The 19,621-nt window shown below is 39.4% G+C and overlaps 9 protein-coding genes across 9 annotated transcripts; 4 read left to right on the forward strand and 5 right to left on the reverse strand.

Annotated features, from left to right (window-relative positions):
• Positions 1-486: 486 nt before the first annotated feature.
• B0P05DRAFT_565980 (uncharacterized protein) lies at positions 487-5,215 on the reverse strand. The gene is made up of 9 exons (XM_051581005.1): positions 4,906-5,215; positions 3,370-4,778; positions 3,098-3,326; positions 2,781-3,033; positions 2,517-2,733; positions 2,393-2,470; positions 1,993-2,341; positions 1,642-1,939; positions 487-1,590 (listed from the first exon to the last, which is right to left on the reverse strand). Exons 1-9 carry the CDS (start codon positions 4,993-4,995, stop codon positions 782-784), a joined length of 3,732 nt encoding a protein of 1,243 aa, XP_051429184.1. The 5' UTR covers positions 4,996-5,215; the 3' UTR covers positions 487-781.
• A 6-nt stretch (positions 5,216-5,221) lies between these two features.
• On the forward strand, positions 5,222-5,609 carry B0P05DRAFT_362506 (uncharacterized protein). Its single transcript, XM_051573626.1, has one exon. It carries the CDS (start codon positions 5,279-5,281, stop codon positions 5,522-5,524), a length of 246 nt encoding a protein of 81 aa, XP_051429185.1. The 5' UTR covers positions 5,222-5,278; the 3' UTR covers positions 5,525-5,609.
• Positions 5,610-5,880: 271 nt separating this feature from the next.
• Positions 5,881-6,567, reverse strand: B0P05DRAFT_481667 (uncharacterized protein; the record flags this gene model as incomplete). The annotated part of the gene is made up of 1 exon (XM_051575191.1): positions 5,881-6,567. One exon carries the CDS (start codon positions 6,565-6,567, stop codon positions 5,881-5,883), a length of 687 nt encoding a protein of 228 aa, XP_051429186.1.
• Positions 6,568-6,810: 243 nt separating this feature from the next.
• Positions 6,811-8,277, reverse strand: B0P05DRAFT_592643 (uncharacterized protein; the record flags this gene model as incomplete). Its single annotated transcript, XM_051583013.1, has 3 exons — positions 6,811-7,329; positions 7,375-8,165; positions 8,217-8,277. The coding sequence occupies 3 exons, from the start codon at positions 8,275-8,277 to the stop codon at positions 6,811-6,813; spliced, it is 1,371 nt and encodes a 456-aa protein (XP_051429187.1).
• Positions 8,238-9,168, forward strand: B0P05DRAFT_362616 (uncharacterized protein). The gene is made up of 4 exons (XM_051573627.1): positions 8,238-8,574; positions 8,657-8,716; positions 8,759-9,002; positions 9,052-9,168. Exons 1-3 carry the CDS (start codon positions 8,350-8,352, stop codon positions 8,936-8,938), a joined length of 465 nt encoding a protein of 154 aa, XP_051429188.1. The 5' UTR covers positions 8,238-8,349; the 3' UTR covers positions 8,939-9,002; positions 9,052-9,168.
• On the forward strand, positions 8,938-10,353 carry B0P05DRAFT_481633 (uncharacterized protein; the record flags this gene model as incomplete). Its single annotated transcript, XM_051575190.1, has 7 exons — positions 8,938-9,002; positions 9,052-9,173; positions 9,220-9,278; positions 9,757-10,005; positions 10,047-10,095; positions 10,142-10,252; positions 10,298-10,353. Coding segments are annotated over 7 exons (711 nt in total), but the record flags the coding sequence as incomplete, so codon positions are not given.
• Positions 10,354-10,528: 175 nt separating this feature from the next.
• On the forward strand, positions 10,529-15,581 carry B0P05DRAFT_566017 (male sterility protein-domain-containing protein; the record flags this gene model as incomplete). The annotated part of the gene is made up of 7 exons (XM_051581006.1): positions 10,529-10,953; positions 11,019-11,225; positions 11,287-11,673; positions 11,732-14,291; positions 14,342-14,652; positions 14,703-15,200; positions 15,252-15,581. Exons 1-7 carry the CDS (start codon positions 10,549-10,551, stop codon positions 15,576-15,578), a joined length of 4,695 nt encoding a protein of 1,564 aa, XP_051429190.1. The 5' UTR covers positions 10,529-10,548.
• B0P05DRAFT_566027 (DHHC palmitoyltransferase-domain-containing protein) lies at positions 15,582-17,131 on the reverse strand. Its single transcript, XM_051581007.1, has 8 exons — positions 16,987-17,131; positions 16,890-16,928; positions 16,751-16,842; positions 16,417-16,661; positions 16,232-16,370; positions 16,144-16,184; positions 15,862-16,100; positions 15,582-15,816 (listed from the first exon to the last, which is right to left on the reverse strand). Exons 1-8 carry the CDS (start codon positions 17,096-17,098, stop codon positions 15,629-15,631), a joined length of 1,095 nt encoding a protein of 364 aa, XP_051429191.1. The 5' UTR covers positions 17,099-17,131; the 3' UTR covers positions 15,582-15,628.
• Positions 17,103-18,956, reverse strand: B0P05DRAFT_566028 (Cys/Met metabolism PLP-dependent enzyme-domain-containing protein). The gene is made up of 8 exons (XM_051581008.1): positions 18,639-18,956; positions 18,512-18,594; positions 18,163-18,457; positions 18,021-18,107; positions 17,948-17,973; positions 17,514-17,902; positions 17,302-17,465; positions 17,103-17,257 (listed from the first exon to the last, which is right to left on the reverse strand). Exons 1-8 carry the CDS (start codon positions 18,815-18,817, stop codon positions 17,194-17,196), a joined length of 1,287 nt encoding a protein of 428 aa, XP_051429192.1. The 5' UTR covers positions 18,818-18,956; the 3' UTR covers positions 17,103-17,193.
• Positions 18,957-19,621: the final 665 nt, after the last annotated feature.

A 19,621-nucleotide genomic window follows, 5' to 3' on the forward strand; every position in this document is an offset into this window, starting at 1 on the left:
CTTGTAATACTGATCCCTATGGGGCAAATGTCTAGTCATAAGAGCAGTGAGAGTAAGGAAAACTAACACTAGTACAAAGAATATAAAAAACAATCATAAAGATAGAAAAAAAGGAATAGGAACTCCAATGGGAAGAAATATAAAATAAGGGAAAGAAAAAAATATAAAAGTGAATCAAACTACACCCAGATAGGCGTAGAGAGAGGAGGCAACAGGAGGAGCAACCATTCCAGAAGGGTAAGACCGTCAATGACTTAAGAGCAGGGACTGAACTCAGCATCCGGCAGACAGATCATGTCCATTTCCAACATGATCTCGCAGAGAGTTGGCCACCAGGAGGACCAACGCAAGAGAGAGATAGAATGATGTTGGTCATTTGGAGATGGCAGAGAGGCGAGCCGAGGTAGCTGATTCAGCACAAAATTCAGAGGATTAGGCTGAACATCCACAGCAACACCAAGACGAGAGGCAACAGAGAGGCAAGAGAGCAAGTGGTTACGCGAGGCGTGTGGATGACCACAACGACAAGGCACAGGACGAACAGGGAGCCAACCCATCTTCCACCGAAGTTTCATCTAATGTAACTGTTGCTCAATTTCAACTACGCTCTCTTTTCTTCATTCAGTAGACATGTAGCATTACAAAACTAATTTTTATAATTTTAATGAGAAACAAGGACAGATAGTTAAAAAGAGGTGTATACAACAAAAAGGTAGGATATTTGAGACATTCAAATGTCGTTGGTATATAGAAACACATGCGTAGAAAAGAAAGGAATCCATTAAGAGAAAGGATTGGCTGCCAAAACACGAATGAGAGGTGGGGTTCTACCTATCTCGACAATAAGAACAACACGAATCTTGTCTAAAGCCTTGATGGTTTGGAAGCCCTGTTCAGTGCTATAGGCAGTACTATCTGAAAGCCTTGCACGCACAATTGAAGCACGACGACTTGAAGAACGTGTTGTATCGGGACGGCGATCCATAACAACAGGAGTAGAAACAGATTTGTTAGGAAATACCTTACTATTGTTGTGGATGTTAACGGCTTCTTGTCCACGAATGGCTAATTGACTAACGATAGTTTCTTCAGTATTGTGTTCGTAGGTAGTTTTGTCTGGTGAACCAGTATGGTTCATTTCTTCCCATAAACCTTCTTCATCAATATCTTCCTCGTCGTCTTCTTCATCGGATAAAGTCCATTCGCTTTTCTTACCAGAAGAAGTATCCACGCCTTTTCTCCAGAACATGGTCAAGGATTGATCGTATCGATTGTAATCTGATCTCCAGACTGGCAAACAAGCAAGATGAACACGCTTCTCGAGATTGAGTTCTGGGATAATAACATCAAAATATTGATCAAACACAGCAACAACAATGGCTTCACGGAAAACAATAGAAGGACTATGAGGATTCATAGGCGTATCGACTTCTGTTGCATGTTGTTGCTGTTGTTGCGCTAATTCATTCATGTGAATCGACAAGAATAAAGTACTGCTTTGTTCACGAGCATAGATGGCAGCATCTTTTTTGATATTGCAATGTTGTGCAAGTTTATGTACTGTTTCTCTTTCAAGAAGGAATCGTTTTTCTATCAGGGGTAAGCTTTCTCTTTTATCTCTCTCTGTATTGGCTTTCTTACCTCCAGGAGCAATAGCAGCTTCCAATTGACGATGAACAATAATATCAGCAAATCTTCTACTAGGAGCAGTGAAGTGTGTAAAAAGAGGAACATGAAGAGAATAATGGGCGTATTTAGAGATATCAACACTTCCAGTGCAAAAGTATTTAGGAGGCTGGAATGTCTTTAGAACAATCATGGAGACAACTCTACGAAGTTTGGGGTCTTGAATAGCTTCAATAGAAGCCTCGAGAGAACCGGCACTTGTATTGTCCAATTTGACGCCTAAATGACGAGCAGCATACATAACTAACTCATTCTGCACAAAAAAAAAAAAAATAAGTTTTCCCTCATACGTACATTGTTACTTACAATTTTACGTTCTGAAGGAGGTGCATGGCGACGTAACAAAGCTTGCTCTGGAAACTCGCTCGAGATCTTTTGAGCTACACACTTGTTAGCCAAAAATAAAAATTCCTTGACCATCATTTCAACAGGCCTCTTGTGAGCAATCGAGACCGTAACAGGTTTTCCTTCTTCTTCAAACTCGTATTCAAGACGATCGCGCATTTGAGTAAACAAGCCATTTGATTTACGCTGCTCGTGCAACATTTTAGATAATTCATAGAGCGATGCAATACTGCTTGAAATAGGGCTGGTATCTTCTGAGGTGTTGTCTAATAACTTTTGTGCATCGTCATATGTCAGTTGTGCAGACGATCTATACATAACAAACTGTAAATTTTCTCTTAATCCATCCATCGCTACTCACTTGATAATCGTCTTTCCAAACCATGTATCTAGAATGCGACCCTTACTATCTAGTTTCCAGATAACAGAAAAAGTATATCTAGTCAAAACCATTAGCATCTACAAGTTTACATACAATCCATTACCTGGATTCATTAGGTACCAAGTTGGTAACTTGTTCTGTCAAAACTTCAGGAACCATAGGCACATGTGTATGAACAAGGTCCACACGAACAGCTCGAGCACGGGCTTCTTTATCAAGTGGTGAATGTGATTTGATAAAATAGCCAATATCACAAACATGAACGCCCACTTCCCATACATTATCGTCCACTTTCTTAATAGACAGTGCATCATCCAATACTACAGAAAGGATAAGATAAAAGAGAAAAAAAAAAAGGAAAACATACCATTAGAACCTTTAGGATCAATCGTAAAAGTGATTGCATCTTGTCTTACATCACGGCGAGAGGCATCCGCTTCTAATCTAAAAGGTAAAGTAGGCAAACAACTTTGAACAGCTTCTGAGAAATCACTGTCAGTCACATTGTTGTCAGCAAAAATAGCCTTGGTTTGAGTAGAGAGCTCATTAGCAGAACCAAGTTCGCGTTCCAAAGTACCAAAAGGATGAAGGGAAGTAATAGGCCATCTCTTCATTGATCCCTAGAAAATGATCGCTTATTATTCACTCTGTTTCCTCCAAAAAAATTCCATTGTTTGCTCTTACCACAAAAAGACGAGTAGCGTATGTTTCGCAATGCTCAACAAAATCGTTAGGTGCTTGTTCAATAGGAATGGCAATAAGAGGAACACGCTTATCGGTAGACTTGAACCAGACGATTCTTGGTGCTTCTTTTTGAATGACAGCATCTTTTCCTTGAATTGATTTTCTTGCTTCTTCAGCAGCCTTTTCTTCTTGTGCACGCTTGTTATTGGGACGCATCAAAGTTAAAGTACTAAGAAAAAGGTAAGCTTAACACTAAATACATCTTAACTTACCCAGAAAAGACTTGATTTTGGGCTCTTTCAAGAATAGCAACCACTACGCCACAATACTTGGGCTTCACTAGATTCACATCATCATCACCACCGAAAATAATTTCATTTTCGTCCTCTTCATCAGGTAATCTTACTCTAGCCTGTCCCCCGTTACGAGCCAGTTTGGCTTCTTCCTTTTCCTTCTTTTCACGCAATACCTTGTCTACATCGACCAATCGAACAGCAACAACATCACCTTCCAAAGCTCTGTTTCTGTCACGAGAGCCACAAATATAAATATCATCATCCAAATCTTCACAATAGACATAAGCGTCACTTCGGTTACGCTTATTGACACGTAATAAACCACGGCTCAATTGACGTGCACGGAACAATGAAGGCAAAGCAGAAAATGGCAAATGAGCAATAAACAAGGGACGACGTTGATGAGGGTTAGCATCATCTCGAGTGAAATTAACACGGGTGGGTGTGAAAGGTACCAACTGGAAGGAATTCTGGGTGGGACTCGATACATTGCTATTGGTGTTTCGCCAGTCAAAGTCCAGGTTGCGAGATGAACGACGTTGATGACTACCGCCTGATAATCGCTTGTTTTCCATGAAATCATTGGTCTCGGCTTTGTTGCTGGATGCAAGGTTCAATGGCTTGTTGAATACGATACGTCGACCAGAAGCAAGGCTGTTTTCGGTGGCTTCATGTTCACTAAGTGTATGCAAAGAAGTACGTCTGCTCATAAGCCCCGAAGAAGAAGAAGAAGAGGTATTGATACCCACAGGATCAAAGGATTGCGACTCAGAGTACCGACGAGACGTCAACACAGGAGGAGGACCTTGGGCAGAATTTCTTCGACTACGACTTCCTTCTTTCTTCTTTTGTCCAAATGTACCCATCAACTTGGCTTCTGCCTCTGCCAATGCTTCATCACGCGAAAGTGAGTTCAATAAGCTGTTTTCAAACAGTGGGTCCGATGCCATATTTTGGTTTTCAAATGAGGGATTCGAACTCATTTTACTACTGCTGTGCGACACTCGTTTATTATTCGTAACCTGAGCATAATGACCTCCGCTTGAGTGAAGTGCTAAAGTAGCAGACATGCTTTGTTGTTTACGATGGTTTGGATTTGAAATGATGGGTGGTAGGTTCTTGAGTGTGTTGATCATGTCTTGTATTGAGTCGAGATCCACATCCTTTTTTCTCCTTTGGGCATCTTCTTCTTCAATTAAGGTTTGTAACGCAGAATTGTTTCGACGTCCGTTGGTATTTAAAGCCAAATCGGAAGCACTTGCTGACCGAGAACGTTGATGGCCACGACCTTGTTGTGGTTGATACGAAAGTGGTCTTGATCTTGTAGATTGAGGGTCTACAGAAGCACGTCGTTTGTCAAGTAAAGGAGTAGCGTCTCTTGGAAACTAGGATCAATCAAATTAATTTACATGCTTTTTTTTTTTTACCTAAAATTTAGGGTTCTTTTATATATATATATATAGATAAGGGGAAGAGGGAGGGGGGGGGGAGCTTGCTGCTTTTATGAATTACCTTATTATCAGAGATAAATGAATCAAAAAGTCCTCGAGTACTTTCTGGTGCAGTTTGGTGCTCTAGAGCTTCAAATGAATTACTTTCCATTTTAATGTAAAAAAAGGGCAGGGAGGGATAGACAACGATTTTTTTAAAAGACAGTTACGCACGTCCTTGTTAAAAGAAAAAAAAGTTGACAAGCAAGTATGAATAGAGAAAGAATGTCTTTTCAGGACGAAAAAAAAGAGAGAAGGAGAGACAGAAAGAGAAAAGAAAAAGGAAAAAGGAAACAAGATAGACAAGTTATTTATTTGTAAAGAAAGAGCACAAACAATTTAAAAGACTGTGATACAAAAAATCTTTCTTTCCATTTTTTTTTCTACAGTCAACCATGTACACTACACCAAAACGTTTCCCCGCTCCTTGTCGGTTTTATTCGCAAGGAAACTGTAGAGCAGGACAAGACTGTCAGTTTGCACATATTTTGCCTTTTCATACTTCAAAAGTAAAACTTGGCGAACAAAACCATAAAGATCATGCTATTCATGACTCGAATTCAATACAGAAAGCTATTCGAAACTTAGAACTCGATCAGTTGGAAAAGAAATACTCTAGTTTTTTTCAAAGGACATCGTAAGCAACTTCAACTTGCTTTCATTGCATAACATTGTTACTTAGACAGAAAGATCTGCATACACTGATCGATCTTGTTTTACCAATTGAACAAGAAAGAGATCTACACGTCCAACTTGTCATTCCTTATAGTTATCCTGATATTCAATGTACACTTCAAATACAAAACAAAGACTTAACACCACAAATGAAGAGGTAAGAGAAAGCAATATAACATGAATTGACAATGGTGATTACAGTGATATTCAAGCAGCTTTTGAAGATCATGAGTGGCATCAAATGAGACATAAAACACTAGTACAACAGCTAGACTGGTTAAATACATACTTTTGTTCTCTTTAATCATATTATGTTTATCCCTTAAAGTTTAGCAGCAGATTCAATAGCCTTCTTACCAAGCTTGTTTCCTAAAGCATTGACACCAAATAAAGCAGAAGCAATCCAAACCTTAACAGTGATACTACCATTCTTGTTTGCAAATGTATGGCGACCTACATCCACTAGGGACTTATGACTTGTGAATTGGAAAGTACCGAGTGATTTGCGCATCACTTGTGTTCTTGAAGCACCCTTTCTACGACCCAAACGACCTGACACTTGATATTTAATACCTTGAATGGCCGATGTCAATTGACCATTAGCTGTCTGAGGCAATAAACTGTTCCATTGAACACCAAAAGGCATGTTATGAGGAAGTGGGGGCTTTACCAAAGGAACGCCCTTCATGAATCTACGTGTGAGTTGAGACCAGCCAATACGTTCTGAGTTGATAGTCAAGTATTGAGCCAAGATTTCAGCATTCATGTATGGGTAATGAACTCGAATCAAGCGCAAATCAACGTATTTGCCGGGATAAAGTGAGCTGATGAGTTTTTCTAAAGGTTCCATCTTGAAATCAGCAAGGTTGGTGAAAGCAGGATCGGCATAGTAGTAGAGTTGAATAGTGACTTTGGAAGGTGAATGGCGAAAGGCAGGGGTGGATGTCAAATGAGACTGGAAAAAGTGCTTCAAGGCAGCTTTGGAAGCGCCATCTTTTTCCCAGAGCATGTTGTTACGAGCATTACGAGAAAAGCAATAAATGGAAGTATTCCAGTCTTGTTTACCCTTCAAGCCAAGTGCTTTAATACTCTTTGACATTATATAACCAAAAAAAGAGAAGGATTTTCAACCCCCTAAAGAAAATAAAAAAAATAAAATAAAAAATGACAGTCATTCCAACAGTTGTGTCACACAGCATACAACTTGAATGATAAAGGACTTTTTATTCTACTGACATGTGGTTACACATATCTAAGAAGAAGAAGATGAAGAGGACGACATCTTTTTATCATATTCGTCCAGTCTGGAAGCCAATCGTTGGAAGAATCGTGTAGATATACTAGGCTCATTGTTGCGTGAAGTAAATGTACGTGGGGGAATGCCTCGGGTAATGAAATTACTGCTAGCCATACCACCTGCAATACCCAATCCAGGGTCATTGAATCCACCAAAACCAGTCAGAAAACTAGCAGGTCTAAGGACAGGACCTCTGCCTGGCTCTTCTTCTGTTTGGATAGGCGTAGGTTCTTTTTTGACTGTTGATAAGACAGAAGATGTTGTGGATGTGCTAGTGCTTGTGGATAGACTGGCAAGACCACCACTTTCTTTTTCTGAAGAAACTAGGTATTTAAGGCCTTCTTGTGATTTCTTCTTGTCTGTATAAGCTGTATCTGCTGTAATGATACGATGACGGATTTCATTTCGCAAGTTGAGATTGCGTTCAATTTCTTTTTGCATTTCTTGTCTGAATTCTGCTGAAAATACAGGACCCTAAACAAAAGATTAAACACAAAGACCAAGAAAGCAACACTTTACCTTGGTAATTTCAGTCTCTTTGCTACCCTCATGAGAAGAGACAGAATAAGTAGACCCGTTATGATGCATACTAATCAAGTCCTCTTCTTCTTGTAATTTAGGTTCACTTAGACTATGAATGGTATCTTGTGCTTGCTCTAATCGAGTGGCATATTCTTGAGCCTGAATGACCATGGCAGCTAGCTTTTCTTCACATTCAACCTGTTGGTGTTCCAATTCAGCAATGCGTGCCCTTAATTGTTCATTTTCAGCCATAACACGAGCTAGATCCATTTGGATATTCTTAACAAGGTGGGTTGTATTTGAGCTTGATTGTTTTTGAGACGTCAATGCTTTATCAAGCAAGCACTGGAGATTCGTATTGACTTCGCGAGTGGATGCCAGTTTCTGTTCGACTTCTGCCAGACGTTTTGCATAAATGCTTACTTTTTGACGCGAATCGACCATTTCAGACGCCATATCGTTCAATTGAGCAGACAGACCATCCATTTCTTTTCGAAACTTGTTGAGTTCTCTACGGGCTTGATCGAGTTCTTGTGCAAGGTAAATACGGTCATCTTCAATATCATCAGGTCTAGCGAGTTCATCTTGATAGAGTTTGTTTTCTCGTTCGAGTTGCTCGAGCTTGATCTGTATGGCTTCATTGGTTTCTGAGATGACCAAGCCAATACGAGCAGCTACTTCAAGGTCGTTAGCGATGGTTTGTCTTTCTCTCTCTTTTCGTACTACAAGCTGGCGTAATGTGTCCATATCCTGGATGGCATAGACTTCTTTGACAAATGAAGGTTTATCTACTCTTGATGAGCCAAGCTATATCTTTGACTTTTTTTTTAATGATATACCTTCAGGTGTAGTACCTAGTCTAGCTAGACATGGTTCAAGTTCCTGTGTCATAAAAGTCATGATTAAAGAAAGAAAAAGGGAAAAAAATAAATTCCCTCTTCTTTATTTTTTTTCTTATATATACATATAAAAATGAAATGGCGTGTTCTGGTACTGTTGGTATCAGGCTTTGCCATGATATATTTTGTGAGCTTACTACAAGATACACCTTACCCTCATCCAGTGCTTGTACAGACATTCTTACCGAAAAAGACCAGAACAAATGAGCCAAGTCGAGTCATATTACGACAAACTGGAGACTATGTCTACCGAACTCATGTCCATGACGAAGCTGTGTTGGAAGCCAATAAAGGCTTTGTACGTGGTGTAGACTCTATTAAACTTGGCGTCAATGGTAACCTAAAAAAGAGTATGTGTATGCTTATTCATTTCTTAAAAGGTCTTGTTATACAAGCAAGAAAACCAAAGCAGGATTTACTCAGACCCGTACCAGAAGAAGGTGAGTGCCATGGATAGGCTATTGTTATTCATAAGCCAATAGAATGGGAGGTTTGCTTTAGACACTTATTGCCTGGTCCAATCACACAAGTATCCTCTAGTCCAGAAGATACAGAGACTGTGCAATTCGCCGTATTATACCATATCGTACAAGATGATCATATTCAACATATTGTCAGAGTATATTATCTTGTTGATGACCAATATCATTACAAAGACTTGATTTTACCTGGTAATACCATGATTGATGCTATCTCGCTTGAAAAGGATTCTATCCTGTTTTCTCGGTATGTTCAGTTGTCTTTCTTGTGAAGCTAATACTGATCATCAACTTAGGAATCCAGATCTCTATCGATTCCGTATTATGGCATTACCTACCCATCTCACATTACCACCTCATTCAGAGCAATCACAACCTATTCTGTTGAGCCATGGACAAACAGGCGAACCTATTCGAGGTAATAAACACCATGTGATTGTTGGCCTTATTCACCTTGTTTCTAGCGTATCATCAACCCAAGGGAACCAATGCTTATGCTCATCTGTTAAGCAGACTTTATTCAGTCAAGTAAGTATATAGCCTGTGTCTTGTGTATTTATATGGATAGTGAGAATACATACCGAGTATTTACGTTGGATATTCACAAGACAAGTCTCTATTTCCATACGAATGTGTCTATATCAGATGGTATAGCCATTACAGATAAGTTTCAAACCGACACTCATTGGATACGCAGAGACCATCTGTACTCCAATGACAGTACCATTATGGACGATAATCTAGAATACATGGCATTTGTAGATGGAGCTCATTTTCACCATGAAAGAACAGTCATTAATATGCCTATTCCTTCTGTCTCTCGATCCAAAGATGCTAAAACCATGGTTGTCTCTCTGATTCGAAATGATTTCCAAACACTTGATTTTACAGACAATATTCAAGCCTTGTATGATAGTATGTATGTTCATCTATATCGAGATGAACAAGGTCAAATTATGCATGAATTCTATCATACAATGCAAGTACCAGACTCCATCGAGCCTTATAGCAGTGATACAGGCTATGATGCAACTGACATTCGAGGAGTTCAGTTAAATGCAGAGGGAACCTTATTAGCAGTCTGGACTGAATCGAATGCTGTCTATATCTATAAACGAGGATCAGGGGATAAATTAGCCTATAAAAAAAAACCATCTTTCTCTGAAAGCCCTCATCATTTAGAGAAACCCTTAGCATGGATATTGAGGATGGTCATTTCACCTAAAGAAGGACATCTTGGATCTACCACTGTAAGTTGCAACTATCCATGACATCTAATATAGTACATTAGCCTATAGGTGCAGCTATGTTTTGGCAGAAGGAAGGATCTTATTACCTATGTAAGTTCATCTTGTAGAGATAGACATTCTAAAAGACAGGAGTTAGCTGTGGGCATGAGGAACAGTATAGTCAATACCTATTCGATTGATGAAATGCAAGAACAAAAAGCAGTCAGTTTCCAAACACTTTTTAAAGAGAAATGGGATTTGTGGCTTAGTAAGTAATCCACACAATACGCATGGGCTGATGTATTTTATGTAGTCATGACAACAGTGATGATGATCTTTGTTGTCAATGAATACAAGACATATCCATAGTTTATTTATTTATTTTTTTTTTGCATAAAAAAATGATTTTAAGACTCCTTTAAATTTCAATTGGATCGTCCATTTGTGTTCCTGAAAGCACCCCCCTTTCTTTCTGTTTTTTTTTTTGTTTATGGTTACTCAATAAGGCTGAGACAAATTATATTATTATTTTTTTTCCTTTCTTTTTTTTTTTCCTTTCTTAATATGTCTGTTCCAACTATTTCCATCACGAATCCAGACTTGGAAAGTAAAGACTATATGGCAAGTGGCACAGTGACGCCAACAACACCCGACTCACCTACTGTGTTTGATGTGGTTAAAGAAATCGAAAACAGCGATCCCTTTCCCGAAGATGAAGCCATAACACTTACGAATGACTTTGTTATTGACGAACAAGACCCAAAGCAAAAGACAATCCAATCATTTTATCACCAGAAATCCATTTTGATTACAGGTGCTACTGGATTTATCGGTAAAGCTGCGTTGTGGAAAATCATTCATTCACTCCATGATTCTGTCGATAAAATCTTTTTGTTGCTTAGACCAAGTAGTCGACAACATCAGCGATCTGCTAGTGGAAGATTACAAGATGATATTCTGTTGAATAAGGTAGACTGTTTATTCTCGATATCTGACTCATTACTGTTATTGTTGTTGTTGTTGTTATCTATTAGGCCTTTGTGAGTTTGCGTAGATCAATGGGTACACACGTATTTGATGAATTTATTGAAGAAAAAGTATATCCTATTTTTGGTGATATCACAAAACCAAACCTCGGCTTGTCTGATCTTGATTTGGATATTATACACCAACAAGTCAACATTATCTTTCATTGTGCAGGCAATGTAGATGGTAATGAACGACTTGAAGATGCTGTCAAGGTAAAAATGTCATATATATATATATATATATATATATATATGCGTACTCATAGTCTATTAGGTCAATGCATTGGGTACTATGCACTTACTTGAATTAGCCAATCAATGTCATTCTATGGCTGCCTTTGTTCATCTATCCAATCTTCAGTCAGTCAACAATAAATCACCTGAAGAAAAGACACTTTATCCATTACCCAAGACACCCACTGAGCCTCAGTTATCAGCAACAAAAATAGTACAACAAATTGTGGATGGATCACCTGTCGATCATCAGCATTTTCGTTCGTTTTATAGTAATGCCTATCTCTATTCAAAATCATTAGCTGAGCATGTCTTGCTTGAAGAGATTCAGAAGCATAGACAACAAGAGACACAACCTCCTTTTCCAATAGCTATGATGCGTCTTGGTCCTGTAGGTCCAAGTATTCAGGAACCTTTGATGGGCTGGGTAAATATAGGATCAACAATAAGGAGGGGATAGATAGATTGATCATTATATCTTATAGGCAGATGGGGTGAATGGTGTCAATGGTACTTTATTACTTACAGGAAGAGGATCTAGAGTGATTCAGCCTCATGTAGGTGATAGTGTGGCTGATGTTGTGCCTGTGGATTATGTTGTTCGTCTCATGATTGGCTGCGCTGCTACACTTTCAGTTGCTGACAAGTTCGAAATGCCCAAGGTAGCTAGTTTAGAGAATACACATCATCATCATCGACGCACACCCAGCTCCACCAGTCGTATGTCGATGCGAGGGTCCATATATGGTTTGCCCAAGATTTACTTACCTGGTATTCATGAAACACCCATGTTGCCCATGATTTATCAAGTATCGATGGCTTCCATGCGACCCTTAACATGGCGTGTTGGGTATGACATCATGCGAGACTACTGGACAAAAGCAACGCATGTCAACCTACCTCCAGCCAAAACGTATTTCAATCCACCTCAGCGACAGTCCATTCAAGGATCCACAAGTACACCTACAAGACTTTCTCGAGCACGTACTGTCATGAATTCCTTGCGGGGGTATATGAATACCTCGAGCCAAGAGGCCACCAGTCATCCACCGACAGTGACACCGATCGCTTCTCAATCTTCTGAGCGAATCAAGAGTGGACCTCCTTCTGCCATGGCGCATAAGCGTAACTCGCATCGTCTGAGTCGCACCGTCGACAAGGCAGCAAAACTAGCCACAACCATGCGTGACAGTATCTATACCAACACAGTGTCTCAGTTAAATGAACATACGACTCATTTGAGTTATGCACTCAAGACCATGGATGCAAGCTTGACATTTGATCCGCATGCGATCGTGCCTGAAGATGCCGATAGTCTGTTTTGGTCTCATTATTTGACCAATGCATGTTATGGTATTCATTACTTTGTCTGTCAAGAAACTAATTTGCGTGTGCCTACACCTGTGGATGGATGGCACTGTGCCATTCAGGCACCCAATGCCGATGTAGATGATGAAGACAATGGGTACTATCAACTTGTCATTGCCAGACAAGTCAATAGTGTCGTCTTCTCTCAAGACCAGATTGAACAACGCACAGCACGTATGGTCTCTCATATCAAGACGCTCTTGGTGAACAATACATGGAATCCTAAAGAAACAGATGATGCTTGGTTGACTGACCTTGATGACGCATTGGATGATTGGTGCCAAGATGAAGATGTGATGAATCCAGAAAAAGATCGTCGTATCTCACTGGGTAAATGGCGTCGTAAAGTCGGTAGTTCCGATGAATCGGTCAAGATCATCGTCCTGAATGATAAACGTGTCAATCAAGCCGTGACGCAGATTACACAGAAAGCAGGCGTGCCTAAACAGACAGCTGTGAATGAAGCCTTGAAGATCCTGTTGCGCATGAGTGAACGTACTCAGCTGGCCTTTGTCTGGTTTGCGGGCTCGTTCCTCAAGTCCTTGTTGGATGACATGTTTGATCATGTTCGTATAGCTGATGAGAGTTTGCGTTTGATGCGTCAGGCCACTATGGGTAAACGTGTGGTCTATGTACCCGTCTCTAAAAGTCTGATGGATCCTTTGGTGATCTGGTATATGGCGATTCGGTACCATCTACCTGTGCCTGCATTGGCTTGTGATGAAGCCATGTCACAAATGGGTCCCATGTCCGATGTCTATCGTCTTGCTGGTGCTTATTATGTAAAGCGTGATAAAAGTAAGCGATCGCCTCTGAATTCGGCTGTCACAGCTGCTTATACACAAGTCTTGCTACGCGAACACGGTGCCTTATCCTTCTGTCTTGAACGGTATCGATCTAGAACAGGCAAGTTTCAAGAAGCCTATGCAGACGGATTTGTGGATATGGTGATCGAAGCCACTCTTCATAGTAATCAGACAGGTCGCTCAAGTACCAGTATGGTCTCTCGTATCGTGTCTGCTGAAATACAAACACCACCCGACTCACCTGATTCAACGACCTCGACAACCACAAGCATGGACAGCAATATGACCCCTTCGCCTGGCCAAAAAAAAATCCATAAAGATGTCGTGTTTATTCCAATTAATATCACCTATGAAAACGTACCTGAATTACCTCATTTGATTGACGAAGTCTTGGACCAACAGCCAACAACAGCAGATAGTAAAGGAAGAACACGCTCTGCTTCTCAGTCAGGACCTCCTACTGCTTTACCTCCTTCCATGATGTCGCCTCCTATTCGATCCAATGGTTTGACTCGACCGAGTGAAGCCAAAGATCGTCGCAAGACGCTTCTGGAAGGACTGGAACTGCCCAAGAAATACGGTCGTATCACATTAGGCGTGGGTCCTTTAGTAAGTGTGCAAGAAGTAGCAGAAGAGTTCAGTCGCAAGTCGGATCGACTGGAGTCCTATGAAACGGAGCTAGTGGCCGAGATCACGAAGCGTGTGCATGATGCTCAATGTAAAGGTACAGTGGTGTCTCCTGTCTCGATGGTAGCCGGCATTGTTCTTTATGGACGAGCTACACATGGTGTCTGTATTGGCAAAATCAAGGATTTACTGGAATGGTTACGACATGAGATAATTCAGCATCAATTTGCTGTAGACTGGCAAGGTAAGACAAACCAACAAGTGCTTTGTAGACTCATCTCTTTGTTATTTTAGCGGGTGAAGATGTGGATACCTTGATTCTAACTGCTTTCAAACTGTTGGACGAGCCCAAGAATTTGATTATTGATGGTAGAGATATCAATGATGATACTAATATTCGTGTCAATGATCATGCAGACAATGTCATGGCCTTGTCTTACTATGCCAATCAAATGAGCCATATCTTTTTGTTAGATGCCTTTTTTGCTGTTATTTATCTGTCGTTTTCTGAAGAAACTGTCTTGCAAGACGAGTTTAAGGATCGCTTCTGTTTCTTGGTTCAATTGTTAGAAAAAGAATTTGTTATCGCATGGGATTTAGAAGAGGTAAGCTATACACATCAAAAAGGACACAGACTTAACTTTGGTCTGCGTAGAAATTGGATACCATGATTGAAGCTTATATCAAGAAACGTATGCTGCGTTTACAAGACAATCGATTGGTCCTTTTGGTCAATATGGAAAACGATGCTGTTCGTTATGAACAATTGATCTTTTTGGCTTCGCTTGTATATCCTACGATTGATGCTTATTGGATCGCATCGTGTTCTTTATCTGCTTTAGAAGCTGTGCCTATGTTGCCCCGTTGCATTGTGCCTATGTTGACACAATGGATTGCTACTCATTTAATCACAGGTCGCCGTACTATTTACCGAGAAGTGCTCTCGACTGAATCCAGCAAGACAGCCGTGGACGTGTTTATGAGCATGGGATTCTTGACAGAAATCCATGCTAAAGAAAAACTCTCGCCTGATGCACAAATCTTGCTTCATGAGCTCGGCATTCCTACTTCTGAAATCTTGATTGAATTAGCAGGGCAAAACAGTGATGGGGGAAAGACGCCTATTTCCCCCCAAGATCCTGAAGGCATGATGGTAAAGTTTATAGATTGATACGATACATGATTAACCATCAGGACTTAGAAGGCAGTGATGGCACAGATACAGATGAATAGAGCCAACTCAAATATGGCAGATTTGTGTCAGCAGATTGATTCGTATCGCTTAGGTGCAGCATCTCAAAGAGAAAGTTTTCAAAATGCTCAAGTGTTTCAAAAGTGTTTGAAGCAAATCAAGGGTATTTTACATGCTAATTCAAGTTTTGCTAAGCGTAGACATATTGAGTTACCAGAAGATGAAGATGGATTAGCCCAACTGGTGTATTCTTTATTGGCAAGTAGTGCGCCTGCAGGTGATCGTGCTGCTCATGCCCGTGCTTTACGTCGTATTTCTGAAGCTTATAACTTGCGATAATCATATTATTTATATAATAAAACGTGTATGTACAAGGTATACTATTACAATCAAGAGGTCATTTGAGTTGTGCTTTCAATAGAAGAAAGCCTTTCAGGCTCATAATACGTCGTTGGTTGTCCATAATGGCTGGTATCCATTGAACGGCGTTGACTGACTGCTTTGTTGACAATATTGTTAAACATATAGTCATTATAAGGAAAGACAGTACCATCACCAGGACCACGCTTAATAGGGACTAATGATGCTATGAGTTATCTCGCTGTGACATGTATGTACTTACCAAACCATCCAAGAGGATGATTGCCCATCACAGATTTCCAGTTTTCCATCTTTGTACGTTCCCATAAATTATCCAAAGGAGAGACAGATACAACCTCAAAATTCTGACCTGACATGTCAAAGTCAACTCGAAGTTCATTGTTTCTGTCTCCTAAATGTTCAATGGTGGTCTCATTTCGAATGATATAGTAAGCATGGACACCTGAAAATCCACAGACAGTCATACCAAACACAAAAGCACTAGGCAACATTGATACATATTTCTATCTATCTATTTACTTACATGATAATCAATGCTATCCATTGAGGATCCAAATCAGTATGCTACATAAAGAATAAGTAACTTATCAAAAAAAGGGGACCCTCATTACCATATCTTGAATACCTGTAATAACCACAGGTAGAGAAGTAACAAAAACCCATAACCCATAACAGCCAGTGTACAGCACAAACAAGAAAAAGAACTTGTAGTTTCTAAATCCAACACAGCCACTGACCCAAGGACAATGACTAATACGCATGAATACACTATAAAAAAAAAGGAGAGGAAACTTACTGATCCATTTTCAAGACACATGTATTGCACTCTCTACAATGATGAGTTCGATCAGGTTTATAGCATTCACACATATGACAGTATTTAGGTTGACCATCTTGACGACTGACAGAAATAATAGGGGTGATTTTGTCTTGAGCATCCATCATTGGTCGCATGGTATAAGTAGGCCAATGGAATAGTTTGGGTGAGTAATAATACTGAGGCAAATGAACTCCTTGATTTGCTTCTTCAGTCGCGAGTCTCTATATTGACAGAGAGAGAGAGAGAGAGAGAGAGAGAGAGAAAAAAAAAAGGGGAGGGGTGAGTATTGAAATATGTTGACATAGTTTACATTAGCAGGTTTGCCTGGTGATGTACAAAGTATTCGAGTATAGCTTAATAATGCCATGATCCAAAAGAAACTGGCAATAATCATGAATATCACTAGTATGATTCAGTAACATCCTAGTGGGTATAAACTATCAGTTTACCTGCTTGTGCTGTTTTATCAAAAGTAAGCAATATATGGGCTTTGATGATTTGAAATTAATGCCAATAGAATTCTACCCTTTTTTTTTGGGTACTTACTACAAATACGAAATATATAAACATACCATGTATAGCCTAATAAACCGAACACCACAAAAGGCAGAATGATTCCTGCTATCTTGGAAACTAATGGTGAAGGAGGTTTTGACATGAACAAAAAAAAAAAAACAAAACAAAAGAGAAAAGACAAAGAAAGGAGGAGAATAAAATTTATAAGTTTGTTTAAATCATGACGACATGTTGATTTTACACAACTGTGTTGGCTTTGTTTAATGCTTGATCGAAATCCCATTGAATATCTTGAATATGCCTATAAGATAGTTGATATCTGTATTGTGAATGACAATAACTTACTCTATTCCTACGGAAACTCGAATCATATCCTTTGTTACACCAGTTGAGGCTTGTTCTTCATCACTCAATTGTTGATGTGTGGTTAATGCAGGTGCAATCACAAGTGTTTTTGCATCACCCACATTAGCCAAATGAGAAGCAATTTTGACAGATTCAATAAATACCTAGCAAAAGATACAGAATAAGTTATGCCTCGAATATGTGTTTATTACCTTGAGAGATCCTTTTACACCAAAGGTCAAGGTACTACCAAAGCCATGCAAGTATTTTTTGGCAAGAGCATGAGAAGGATGGTCTTTAAGACCTGGGTAATACACCCAAGCAACATCCTGTCTCTTCTGAAGCCATTCAGCCAATACCAATGTGTTATCCAGATGACGCTGAACACGAAGTGATAGAGTTTCGAGACCTTGAAGCAACAAGAAGGAAGCAAATGGGTTTTGACAAGCACCAATGTCTCGTAATGACTCAGTTCGAAGTCGAGTAATAAAGGCTTCTTTGCCAAATTCTTTCCAGAATCGAAGTCCATGGTATCCTGGTGATGGTTCTGTAAATTCAGGAAATTTGCCATTATCCCAATTGAAGCGACCAGCATCAATCACTATAAAATACGTTATATATACAGCCTAGATAATATATTGTTTACCAACACCCCCAATAGTAGTGCCATGACTATGTTGTTTAGTTATACAAAAAAAAAAAAAGAGAGAGAGATTTACCCGCCAATCCATTTAGTAGTAGAATGAACAACAATATCAGCACCATATTCAATAGGTCGTACAATATATCCACCTGCACCAAACGTACTACACACACCCCATTGGTTTTTAGTATTGTGTCTCTGTAATCTTATCACTTTACTTGTCAACCACAAAAGGAATACCCGCTTCATGCGCAACATCAGCCAATGCTCTAAAATCAGGAATTGTAAATTGAGGATTACCAATACTTTCCACATAAATCAATTTGGTATTTTCATCAATGGCTTTACGGAACTCTTCAGGATCATTGCTTTGCACAAAATGAGTATGGATACCCAAGCGAGGCATCAACACTTTGAATTGATTATAGGTGCCACCATACAGACTTACACTCGACACTATGTTGTCACCTGCTTTACAAAGTGTAGCAATAGTCAAAAACTGAGCTGCTTGACCTATTATTATTATTTTGTTCAGTCTACTTGCTCTTATTATTTGTTTTCTTTTACCTGACGAAACAGCGGTAGCTGCAACACCACCTTCAAGTGCAGCAATGCGTTGTTCAAATACAGCATTGGTAGGATTTGTCACTCTATGAAGGAATTGTCAATGGATATGATAAATCGAAATAAATACCTTGAGTAGATATTGCCACTAGTTCGAAGAGCGAAGACATCAGCACCATGCTGTGTATCATTAAAGACAAAGGATGAAGTAGCGTAAATTGGAACGGCGCATGCATTTGTTGTTGGATCAGGGGATTGACCAGCGTGTAACTGAAGTGTATCAAAATGAAGCTTATGCTTTTGAGCCATTTTTGAAGATAAACAAAAGAAAAAACTTATTGTATTTAAAGAATCGCGCAATTTATATTGAAAATGTCAGAATTCCTCTTTTCTAAAAAAAAAAGGTCATATTTATCCAATTAAATAAGGCCAAAAGAGTAGATTAAACAAGCAAAAAAAAAAAAAAAAATAAAAGGATAGAGAAAAATCAGACGCCTCCACGTTTGTGTATCTAAATAACGCCTCATTGTTAAGGTCTCTCAAAGCGTAGATTATATTGACTTGATTAGAGAGATCGAATATTGCTTTTTAAGCTTCTGATCCCTAAAAGGTAATGTATTCTGAGTCTTTTGGAGTAATATGGTCTGGATCCAGCTACAGCTGTATATGTCTGATACTGCTACTTTGTAAGCCTTGGCGGCAAACAAAATTCATGATTATGCAGCTATATGAAAAAAAGATTGCTATATAAAATAGTGCTATTATTACTGTGTCAACTCAATACACTAGGAGAACATAGATGATATGTTTCTGTATTTGTTTAGCAGTCTTTATACCTCTAAAGCCCTCAATAAACCTTTAAAACAGGGGTTTAGAAAGTTAGCTGAGTATAACTGAGCCTGAATAATGGTCAGGGAACTTCTCAGAATATAAAAACAGGTTCCCACCCTTTTTTTCTTTGCTTTCTTTTTGCAGCGTGTTTGTTTTCTGTCCTTTCAGGATAATGTACCAAACGTACTTGAGGGGGGGATTTACCACCTGGGTACAAGTGCATTCTCTGTCAAGATAGTCTGCCTTTTTTTCACTAAACGGGTCTTTGCCGAATTTGATAGA

This window comes from Gilbertella persicaria (assembly GCF_025201335.1).
Source record: "Gilbertella persicaria strain CBS 190.32 chromosome Unknown B0P05scaffold_84, whole genome shotgun sequence".
Classification (NCBI taxonomy): domain Eukaryota; kingdom Fungi; phylum Mucoromycota; class Mucoromycetes; order Mucorales; family Choanephoraceae; genus Gilbertella; species Gilbertella persicaria.

Excerpts from the sequence above, each read along its gene's own strand:
- B0P05DRAFT_362616 (XM_051573627.1), top strand. The coding sequence starts at position 8,350 with ATGAAATGGCGTGTTCTGGTACTGTTGGTATCAGGCTTTGCCATGATA. Across the intron at positions 8,575-8,656 it reads TGGAAGCCAATAAAGGCTTT|GTCTTGTTATACAAGCAAGA; the intron begins GTACGTGGTGTA and ends ATTTCTTAAAAG. Across the intron at positions 8,717-8,758 it reads CAGACCCGTACCAGAAGAAG|AATGGGAGGTTTGCTTTAGA; the intron begins GTGAGTGCCATG and ends ATAAGCCAATAG.
- B0P05DRAFT_566027 (XM_051581007.1), bottom strand. The coding sequence starts at position 17,098 with ATGTCAAAACCTCCTTCACCATTAGTTTCCAAGATAGCAGGAATCATT. Across the intron at positions 16,843-16,889 it reads TGATAAAACAGCACAAGCAG|TGATATTCATGATTATTGCC; the intron begins GTAAACTGATAG and ends GAATCATACTAG. Across the intron at positions 16,371-16,416 it reads TGTGTCTTGAAAATGGATCA|TCATTGTCCTTGGGTCAGTG; the intron begins GTAAGTTTCCTC and ends CATGCGTATTAG.
- B0P05DRAFT_565980 (XM_051581005.1), bottom strand. The coding sequence starts at position 4,995 with ATGGAAAGTAATTCATTTGAAGCTCTAGAGCACCAAACTGCACCAGAA. Across the intron at positions 2,734-2,780 it reads TGATCCTAAAGGTTCTAATG|TATTGGATGATGCACTGTCT; the intron begins GTATGTTTTCCT and ends TCCTTTCTGTAG. Across the intron at positions 1,591-1,641 it reads AGCTGCTATTGCTCCTGGAG|AAAAACGATTCCTTCTTGAA; the intron begins GTAAGAAAGCCA and ends TACCCCTGATAG.
- B0P05DRAFT_566028 (XM_051581008.1), bottom strand. The coding sequence starts at position 18,817 with ATGGCTCAAAAGCATAAGCTTCATTTTGATACACTTCAGTTACACGCT. Across the intron at positions 18,458-18,511 it reads AGCTACCGCTGTTTCGTCAG|GTCAAGCAGCTCAGTTTTTG; the intron begins GTAAAAGAAAAC and ends TAATAATAATAG. Across the intron at positions 18,108-18,162 it reads ATTCCTTTTGTGGTTGACAA|TACGTTTGGTGCAGGTGGAT; the intron begins GTAAAGTGATAA and ends GGGTGTGTGTAG.
- B0P05DRAFT_362506 (XM_051573626.1), top strand. The coding sequence starts at position 5,279 with ATGTACACTACACCAAAACGTTTCCCCGCTCCTTGTCGGTTTTATTCG.